This window comes from Portunus trituberculatus, chromosome 50 (assembly GCF_017591435.1).
Source record: "Portunus trituberculatus isolate SZX2019 chromosome 50, ASM1759143v1, whole genome shotgun sequence".
NCBI classification, from domain to species: Eukaryota; Metazoa; Arthropoda; class Malacostraca; order Decapoda; family Portunidae; genus Portunus; species Portunus trituberculatus.
The window spans coordinates 21,509,956-21,520,281 of record NC_059304.1 but is presented as its reverse complement, the minus strand read 5'-3'; the positions used below and the strand labels follow the sequence as shown (position 1 = coordinate 21,520,281).

Below are 10,326 nucleotides of genomic sequence, written 5' to 3'. Positions count from 1 at the left end.
GGACAAGAAATACAGAAAGTGTGTGGCAATACGCAACGGTCACAATTCACACCTGGATAGAAAAAGAAACAGGTAATAATTTAGGACAACAGGTAGAGGTCACAGTATACACCTAGAGAGAGAAAAGCACTATAAGAGTATGCGAACAGTTTACATTCACACCAGGTAATAGTACAAGTGTGTGGCGATAAGCAAGGGTCACATTTCACACCTGAACGATAAGCAGAGGTCACAATTCTCATCTGGATAATGAAAAAGATACTAGGACATGCAGAGATCACCTTCACGCCTGGACAAGGATGGAGGTGATGTGCAGACGACAGGTGTACGACGGTAGGTAGGCAGGTCACGCTTGACTCTCGCGATAAGATCTCTCAAGGCCGAGGAGAGAAAGAAAGAGAGAGAGAGAGAGAGACAAGAAAGCGCCAAATCATTCATCCAAAGCAAACAAAAACAGAACGGGAACAGCTTTTTCTTGATGCCACTTTTTGATCAGCGGGACTCATTTCAGACGGACTCAGATCAACCTCCGCTCGACACCCGCCACCTTTTACCTCCCTTCTCTCTCCCTCTCTTCTCACACATCCTTCCAGCCGCTGCCTTACACTCATTCACATTTTAATAAACCTCTTTCTTCTCACACATCCAACAACTGCCTTCAACTCATCTAAATCTCACCACTTTTATACAATTACATTCATTCTCTGTTCAAGATATTCAATGGAGTAGATTATTTCTTTCTTGTCTTCTTTTGCCATTTCCCGAGTCAGGTGTTGGCGCCGCGTAAGAGTCCAGTCCAGCTGTGTCGTCCAGTGTATCTTCCTGTGTGACTCCCATCCTTTGTCATCTCTCCATCTCCATTCTTTCTCTGATGAGTTTTAATTCGCCGCAATATCTGGGTCATACGGCGCCGTCCTTGTGGAGTCTTGACACCTGTTGATGCCCCCCGAAAGTAGTGTCTGGAGTGACTCAAGGACGTGCAGTCACACACCAAACCGCCTCTTTCTTGTTGATGGTACCTGCTTGCCGCGCCCTCAAGAACAGGTTCAAACTCTCAAAACCGGTAAATTAACTCATCCTAAAACATCTCGTCAGCAAACACTCTGGAAACGAGTAGTTGAAGATGCTCTGCTTCCTATCTCGTTCTGAGTTCGCCAGTCATGCATTGGACGCCGCATTCCGTGACTTTTTTGCCTCAACGAGAAGATCCAGGCCGGTGACTCGTCCAGTGCTTGCCTGCCTGCGTTTCTTGAGCTGTGAAAGCGGTCAGTCACTCTCCTCGCTGTACAGTTTGAGAGCGGCGGTATGCAGTCCTTCATTAAAGTAGATATTTTCGACAGATGAGAGACGGTTTTAGTGTTAACAATGAACTTATGCTCCGGCTTTGGCTAACGCTATTTTCTTCGTATGGTCTCTCAGTGAGCATTTTTTATAGTAATTCTGTTGCCCTTGCTTGTTTCCTCCCCCTACGTATTATAAAAGGGAGCAAGAGTCATGTGTCATAAGAGAAAGTGGGATTTCAGGAGTGGTGAGTCCTTCCCATGAGGTCTTCTGGAAATCTGGAAAGCACCTCAATGGATGTTCTAATTTTGTGACTTGTCTTCGTGTCAAAAATAAATATTTATGGAAACAAGTGAATGAAGAAATGAAAATGAAATAATGATAATGTTTCTGGTAATCTCTCTCTCTCTCTCTCTCTCTCTCTCTCTCTCTCTCTCTCTCTCTCTCTCTCTCTCTCTCTCTCTCTCTCTCTCTCTCTCTCTCTCTCTCTCAAGTGACAATCTCGTTTAGCCACTTCAGCACCCCTCATGACCGGGACACACCAGCAACCAGTGACCAGTAACAAGTGCAGGTTTTCATACAAGTATTTATTATTAAGTAAACAAGAAACAAAAAACGATAACTGGCCGAAGAGGTAAGAATGCACAGCTGGGCGGGAACAACCATTACCACCACGCACCACCACAGCACGGGGCCTCACAGCTGCTGCCCCGCCCCGCCCCGCCTTGCCCCTCAGTAAGGAGTGTACGGGGACTTGGGGCAGACCGTCTTGTAAGTCTCCTGAGTTTTGGTGACCGTGTAGTACTGCGGCACGTACTCTGTCTGGTACTTGGTCTCGTACTTGACATCCGTTTTGGTGACGTACACGTTGTGCTTGGTGTACAGAGTGGTGTACACGTACTCCGGCACGTACTCGGTCTGGTACTGGGGCTGGTACTTGGTGATGTACTCCGTGTGGTAGATGGGAGCAGGCACGTATTTCTCGTTGTAGTGGGTCTTGTACACGGGGAACTGTGAGGGCAGAAGGGGCAGGACAGTACTAAGGGCTCGGTGGTAGAGGAATCACTGGTCAGATTATGGTTCAATAGAGCAATACTACAGTCTCAGGAGTCACAGTAACCAGGATGTCACTAAGCAGAACACTATATAGTCTATGAAAGGACATGTGACCAGAATGAGACTAAAGACACTATAGAGTTTGTATAGTAAGTCTTAGTAACAAGGATGTCACTCACTCAATATATGGAATGAGGAGGAGTGTCAGTAACCAAGATGTCATTCAGCAGAACACTATTTAAGGAGAGGACGTATCAATAAGCAGAATGAGACTAAAGACAGCAACACTATAGAATTTGTATAGTAAGTGCCAGAAATCAGGATGTGACTTACCACAACATTAAATCTACACTTAGGCTGAGAAGAAATGTCAGTAACCAAGATGTCACTAAACACAACACTATATAGTCTGATGAAAGGACAAGGCAGTAAGTAGAATGAGAAAACAACTCTATAAAATCTGGATATCAAGTGCCGGAAACGAAGATGTAACACCACGACATTAAATCCAGTATAGGCTGAAATAAAGTGTCAGGAATCAAGATGCCATTAAACAGAACACAATTTGAGGAGAGAACGTGTCAGTAACCAGGATGAAATATCAACACTATAGAATTTCGATATCAATTGTCAAAAACCAGGATGTGACTCACCACGACACTGAATATATACTTAGGATAAGGAGACGTGTCAGTAGCCAGGATCAGAACACTATGTAGGCTGACGTGTCAGTAACCAAGAAGAGACTAAAGACAGCAAACACTATAGAATTTGGATAGCCAGTGTGAGTAACCAGGATGTGACTCACCACGATACTAAATATATTCGTAGGGTGAAAAGTGTCGGTAACCAGAATAAGACAAGACAGGGCAACACCACACGTAAACTTATAAGAGGTATTGTCACTAACCAGGATGCGCTTGGGTGGTGATATGGGCCCTAATATATATGGGTGCCACTATAAATAAAATTGCCTTCGCCACTAATGGGTGGAAACTAAACAGCGCTTACTATACATACTCTTCAAGTATGCCTACAGGCGCTATAGGCCATAACATAAAATAAGCAAATAAAATGAATAAATGGTAAACCTAACACTATATAGGCTTAGAAAATTATGCGTCTTCCTGAACATTATAGATTCAGATGCGACTCAAAGAAGCGTTAGTCGCCAGGAGAATGTGAGTAAACAGAGTCTTTACACCGCTATGACAACTGAGGGAAGCACAAAGCAAGGCCAGTGATACAATGACCCAGTGACTGACTTTTTTTCTTCTTCTCCTAAGGCTTTCCACGCAACGAAAATAACAGAAAGGTCACTGCCGCAGCAAGGTAGTAAGTAGTGTTGGATAAGGCTCAGTGATTCACCGCAAGAAATATTTTAATCGAGGAAGAACAAGAAATAAAAAAGAGAAAAAGTTGCAAGTCATTACGATTATGTCAGAATTCAAGATGAGCGAGTTAGAGCAAGAATTTTTTTTTTTTTTTTTTAGTCTTGTAATCACGGCGGAAGAATCGAAAACCGCAAATGGCAAAGCAAGAAACGAAGGCAAGAGGCGTAAGTGGTTGACCTTGTTCCGGCGAGACTACTGGGGAAATCTTTCTGATAAATCCACTTTTTTCCCCCCAGTTGAGGCGTACATCAGGCGTGCCAATTATGGAAACAGTGCGGTGAGGCGATCAGAGGTAGAAAGAGAATTAATTTTGGCTGAAATTAACTGACATTTAGCCTTGAAATACAAATTATTTGACCTTCAGTTCTCGGTCTGCCAATCCTTTCGGTCCTTTCCTCCAGAGACCAACTCCTCATTTCAAAGTGTCAATTAGCACGCCATTCAATGCCAACGCAATACAAGAGTATGTCTTTTAATCTTATCACATTTCAGGATTTTGACTCATAATCTCAGTGAGCCTAAGCAAATGTCCTGTTACTTACGAAAGATAGGCTTATAAATGATATGCATGTTGCCCGATATACCGACTGACCTTCTTGAGCACCGTCTTGTAGTGCGGCACGTGGCTGACGTGAGTGTGGCAGCGCGGACGTCCCTTCAGGAAGCCCGGCTCGCCACTCACCACCGCCGCCAGCAGCGCCACCACCACCACCGCCGCCGCCACCATGGTCATGCCGCGGGACACCATCTTAAGGGAGAGATGTGGGTCCCTGTACACCTTGAAGTATGTCAGCACGGAGGGCTACTCAAATACGTTCTTATTGTTCTATGTCAATCTTTCCTAGCAGTGAGTGCCCCAGGGCCATTGGTGGCGCTGTGCAACACTGAAGTCAGCTCCTAGCATCCCAGTGCATGCTGAGTACCGCAGTATTAGCTGATTACCTTGAGGGATGTTTCTTGAGCGAGTCTCGGCTGGTCTCTGTCGGTGGTGTGGCCGATGCACAGTTTATAAGGCCGTGACTCTCACCACACCTGCCCGACACACCGCCGCTTCCACGCCGCCACGCCGCCGGTGTTCAGCCGTCCAACACTCGCCTTTCAATTTAATTAGGTGACTCGAACACTACACTTCCGCAAACATTTGAATGTTGTATAACACATTCCGTTTTACCAACACTGAAGCGAGTAAGAGTGTATTCACTGAGTATTCATATTCATGATGTTCATATGTATGAATATACATGTATTCATGTAAATCATATCGCGCCTCATGATGAGTGAAAGGCAGCAGCAGGTAAAGGAAATCTTCACCAAACAACGTCACGCTCCTCACACAGACGGTGGGCGGCAGGGAGCGGGCGGCGGGGTGGCTGCTGCCCGCCACACATGCCAACAGCCCCGAGGGCAGCGCTGGACATTACCCGGGAGCGTGCCCTGCCAGGCTGTGCACTCTGCTCCCCTGACGCCACCTTCCTTCGCTGCTGATGTCCTTTTTTTCAAATCAATAATTTTGTCCCAATATTGATTATAACTGTTACATCTTTTCACCACGCTGTGTAACACAGTCACGCTCCCTCCAACACTTATATTGCTGTTCCCGTTAATAATAATCAATGAATCAGATACAAATAAACAAAATAAAGTGTGGATTCCTATCTTTTCGTAATGTTTTGACTGACGTTGTGAATTTGGCTTTTCTATCTCGAAAAGTTGGAGGTTCTTTGTTACAGATATTCCTGAATGTCCGCTAAGGAACGATTCAGCATTGAATAATGTAGAATTTAAAGTCATTTAGTCTCAGCACAATACAAGATTTTGTCTCTTATTTCTAATGTATTACAGGATTCCACTGCTTGCAACCTCAGAGAAGCAAATAATATTTGCTTCGCTTGCTTCATATCATGAATGAAGGAAAAGATAGAATCTCTTACCGTTTGACTGTAGAACAATGTAAAATTTCATGACTCTTAATCCTTAAGTACCAAAGGACTCCATAGCTCATAATACCATAAAAGTACAGGATTTCAAGAGTTTCCATTAATATGCAACAGGATTTCACGACCCATAAACATTAAACAATACAAGGTTTCACGACACATTTCCTAATCTGTGAGAGATTTCTTTCCAGAATTACTGTTCCTCATCGCTCAGCCAAACATTATGTAGCACATCCACACTTTGCCAGTTTGTTGCCTTCCTTCCTCCCCTTCCTTTCCTCTCTCTCTCCCTCCCTTCACGCTGCTTTTCATGCTTTCCCTCCTGCTCTCCATTCTCCTCTCAATCATGTAGCCAACAACGTCTTCTTAGTTCAATGATTCTATTTATTCGCACACTGTTTTTGTTTAAGATGCTCGCCAGTTCTCAGTTTTCACCGTCTAGTTCCGTTGTTCTCTTATTTTCCTTCAGACCGCGAATGTTTCTTGAAGCGAGTATGAATGATTAAGAATAATTCGCTGATGAATCACAGTATGATCTCGTCAAGCTACTAAATTGGTGATCTTTGCATAGTATCTTTTCATTTGACAGAAAAGAAATCCTATATTTCAGGTTTCTAAGGCAATACTCGTCAGTTCTGTCTATCTATCTGTCTATTAAAAACTTTGTCTATCATGGAATGTCACATCTTTCTAGTTTCTGTCCCCTGTAACACATGTCCTGCTATATTACTGTGGCCAACTGTCCTCATCATTCCATCCACACTCTTCTCACACTAAATACTTGAATAAACAGATCTTTGTCTTGCGTACATCAGGCGTTCAGCAACCACCGTCTATCACACATGAGTTGCAGCCAGGAAGTCCAGAGCGGGCCCTGAGGAAGCACCTGCCACGCCCTTTCTCGCCTGGATGGATGCCTTGCCTCTCGTCAGACGTCACGGTTTTCTCAGTCAAGAGGTTGTTTGTTCCAGTTTTCTGCCTATTTCTGTGTTTATCCTCCTCTCTCTTCTGTGTTCGCTAGTCAAACACCGACACTGGCGTCAACACCTTTCACTTTCATTGGAAGTTTTGTAGTTTATTGTTTCTTATACACTTTCTTGCTGTACATACATGCATAGATACATATACATACATACATACATAAATAGACTCACACACATACATAAACATTTAAACTTTCATTAGTGGACGAGAAACTGCAATACATTCAGGTTTAGGATATACGTACATTAAGTAACCCTTTCAAGTCATTTGTCCCAGATTTTTGGCTAATTCTATTTCAATCTTTAAGGGAACCAGCATTTCAAGTGGGCCTTTTTTTCAATCAATTTTTTGCCCTTGGCTGGTTTCTCCTATAGCACAAAAAAAACATATCTACCTTTTGAAGAAAATTACATACATACATACACACATGCATACAAAATACATACGTACATACATACACACATACGTACATACATACATACATATATGCATACACATATACATAAATGCATATGCTCTAATAACTAAATCTCTCAAGTGGGCCGCCGTGGTACAGTGGATCCGTGTGTGCTTTGGGATCCGAGGGGTCTCCAAGCGCACGGGTTCGAATCCTGTCTACGGTCTGAGTGTAGGTTGGGCTTCCTCACTCGGGGCAACGGTTTCCTAGCGGGTGGGCTTTGAAATAGGAGGTACCCTTAATAATTATCCCCTTTAGCCCATAAATTCCCGTGAAAAGCCCACATGGTATAAAAAAAAAAGTCACAATAAAGTAAACAAAGGCGAAATAGAGAGCATCACAAACCCTCGCACTATAGAATCCATAACCGCTTTCCTTAACAACTGACGACCACTTGACCTGCTAATGGTACCACGCCTTGTCACTTCACCTCAGCAACCCTTGGCGTCTCTACTGAACCAAGATAAGACAACACATGCACCAGAATGTTTCAGCAACTACCTTACTCCTTTTGAAGCTGGAGGTCTTTGAGAATTATACTTTAAACTTGCAACAAATCGTTTTTGATAAGCCAGATGAGGGATCAAAGCAATTAAGGGTGTAATGAGTAAACGAGAGAGTTAGGGACATTTCAAGAAGGTGGCTTCAAGACATTTCTCGTTATTCTGAATATTTTTATGGAAAGTTTTCTTTAGGACGCGTCTTCAGTGGGATTAATTATTCCTTTTTGTTGTCTCTTGTTGATGTTCTTGGTTGGAACGATGAAATGAATAACTCTTGCTGGAAATGAACTGAGAAGAGACATAAATAACTCAAGGATGACTGAATACTTTTGTCTTGCTTTGAAGTTATTAATGAGAATGATTATGAATGATGAATAAAAAATGGGAACTAATCTACATCTCATTTCAATTCAATCATCTCTCTTTCCTTTCCAATCCTCAACATGGCGTCCACCTCACCTAAACACCCCACCACCAACAACTCACTCCAAAATACTTTCCTGAGCCACACAACACAAGAAGCATTGACACCACTACAGGTTTCAACTTAAGTATTTATTGGGCAAACATAAAACAGACAAAACAAAGACTGGCCGGGAGAGGAAAAGTGTTGAGTTGAGGTGAGACGGCGGAGCAGCGGCCACTACTACCAGCAACAGACTACCAGGGCCTTCCTGAGCCTCGCTACCCTCGCTGCTTTCCTCAGTACGACGGGTTGTAGGGAGTCTTCGGGCACACAGTCTTATAAGTGTGCTCAGTCTTCACCACTGTCTTGTACTGCGGCACGTACTTCGTCTCATACTTGGTCTGGTACTTCACGTCGTACTTGGTGATGTACTCCACGTCTGTGTTGTACACGGACTTGGTTACGTACTTGGGCACGTACTTTGTTTGGTACTGTGGCTCGTACTGCGTCTTGTACACGGTCTTGTGGATGGGGGAGGGCACCACCTTCTCCTTGTAGACTGTGTGGTAGACTGGTATCTGGAACAACATATCACTTGGTGAACAGGTAATTACCTCGTGTAACTATGGCACTGTACGAGTATTAGACTTTCGTATCAGACCAGACCGTGTAAAAGGTGAAGCTTCCTGAGGCACTACTGATGAGCGCCAAGGAGAGAGGACAATTAGCAAGACCTTTCTATTATATCAAACTAAATAGATTGTAGAGCTTCCTGTAAGAGACACAAAACGAGGAGAGAGGTGAAGGCTAGAGGAGGCACCACGGAGGCACTACTGACCTTGTTGACTATAGTCTTGTAGTAAGGGACGTAGCGCACATGTGGCCGGCACCGTCCCTTAATCTTGATAAAGCCTGGCTCGGCGGTCACAGCGGCCACCACCACCAGCACCGCCACAGCCACACTCACGCAGCGGGACACCATCTTCTCAGGAGACAATGGGGAGGAAAGTTAGAGCACATTGCATACTGAGAAGCGTGATTATTTTGATGATCCACTGATACGAAATGAAACAATTATTCTTAACAAGGAGTTCAATATCATAACTATTTTCTTTTTATTACAGTTACTACGTATTAATGTGTTGCTACATTGAGAGATGCTTTATTTCGAGTATTTACTGCAACAATTATTCTGAGCAAGGTATTCATTATAGGATGTGTTTATGCCACAGTTGGTATGAAGGTTTGCATGACTAAGAGAGGCAAGGAAGGATGTGAGTTGTTAGCAGCTGGTTACCTTGAGGGATGTTTCTTGAGCGAGTCTCGGCTGGTCTCTGACGATGGTGTGGCCGATGCACAGTTTATAAGCCCGTGACTCTCACCACACCTGCCCGAAACACCGCTGCCGCCACGCCGCCACGCCACCGGTGCTCAGCCGCCCAACACTCGCCTTTCTACTGAATATGGTGTACTTGCATAACGATTCTTCCGTCAATATTTGGTCATTACACTTCCTTACTTTTACCGGCAGGAAAAGGAAGAAATCGCTGGTTTGTTATTGTGTCCACGTGTCTCTAAGGTTTCAAGGTGAGATGTATGTTATTCCTGCATCACTCACTATACCCTACAGTCTACGGCGACATCGTCTGTATGGTTTCACGACATATGGTAATGAGTGAAAGTAGTGATCAGTAAAAAGGACTTTTTCAGCCACCGTCATGCTCTTCCCTCGTGGCGGTGGTGGTGGCGCAGCAGCAGCGGGCGAGGGAGACGCGGGGCCTGGCAGTGCAGGAGGAAGCGGAGGGCAGCTGCTGTGAAGTACCTAAGCTGTGCTGCATCACCACACAACGCCTGGACACACCTTTCTCAACACTGTCATTGTCATTACCGTTAATATGACAATGATGATAATGGCAACAATAATAATCATACTAATAATTATAGTAAAAATAATAATAATAATGATAATAATAATAATAATAATAATAATAATAATAATAATAATAATAATAATAATAATAATAATAATAATATTATTATTATTATTATTATTATTATTATTTATCATTATCATTATTATTATTATTATTATTATTATTATTATTATATTATCATTGATATCTTTCATATTATATTTATGCTACTACTACTATTACTATTACTACTACTACTACTACTACTACTACTACTACTACTACTACTACTACTACTACTACTACTACTACTGCTACTACTACTACTACTACTATTAGCATAACTATTACTACTACTACTACTACAACAACACTACTTCTAATTTTAATACAAT

The 10,326-nt window shown here is 43.1% G+C and overlaps 2 protein-coding genes across 2 annotated transcripts; both read right to left on the bottom strand.

Moving 5' to 3' along the window:
* Nucleotides 1-1,853: 1,853 nt before the first annotated feature.
* Nucleotides 1,854-4,828, bottom strand: LOC123499713. The gene is made up of 3 exons (XM_045248123.1): nucleotides 4,674-4,828; nucleotides 4,324-4,479; nucleotides 1,854-2,292 (listed from the first exon to the last, which is right to left on the bottom strand). Exons 2-3 carry the CDS (start codon nucleotides 4,477-4,479, stop codon nucleotides 2,014-2,016), a joined length of 435 nt encoding a protein of 144 aa, XP_045104058.1. The 5' UTR covers nucleotides 4,674-4,828; the 3' UTR covers nucleotides 1,854-2,013.
* A 3,324-nt stretch (nucleotides 4,829-8,152) lies between these two features.
* LOC123499714 (adhesive plaque matrix protein-like) lies at nucleotides 8,153-9,691 on the bottom strand. Its single transcript, XM_045248124.1, has 3 exons — nucleotides 9,316-9,691; nucleotides 8,857-9,000; nucleotides 8,153-8,596 (listed from the first exon to the last, which is right to left on the bottom strand). The coding sequence occupies exons 2-3, from the start codon at nucleotides 8,998-9,000 to the stop codon at nucleotides 8,315-8,317; spliced, it is 426 nt and encodes a 141-aa protein (XP_045104059.1). The 5' UTR covers nucleotides 9,316-9,691; the 3' UTR covers nucleotides 8,153-8,314.
* Nucleotides 9,692-10,326: the final 635 nt, after the last annotated feature.

Coding starts and splice junctions, on each gene's coding strand:
- LOC123499714 (XM_045248124.1), bottom strand. CDS start 9,000: ATGGTGTCCCGCTGCGTGAGTGTGGCTGTGGCGGTGCTGGTGGTGGTG. Junction 8,597..8,856: donor ACAAGACTATAGTCAACAAG/GTCAGTAGTGCC, acceptor ATGTTGTTCCAG/ATACCAGTCTACCACACAGT.
- LOC123499713 (XM_045248123.1), bottom strand. CDS start 4,479: ATGGTGTCCCGCGGCATGACCATGGTGGCGGCGGCGGTGGTGGTGGTG. Junction 2,293..4,323: donor ACAAGACGGTGCTCAAGAAG/GTCAGTCGGTAT, acceptor CTGCCCTCACAG/TTCCCCGTGTACAAGACCCA.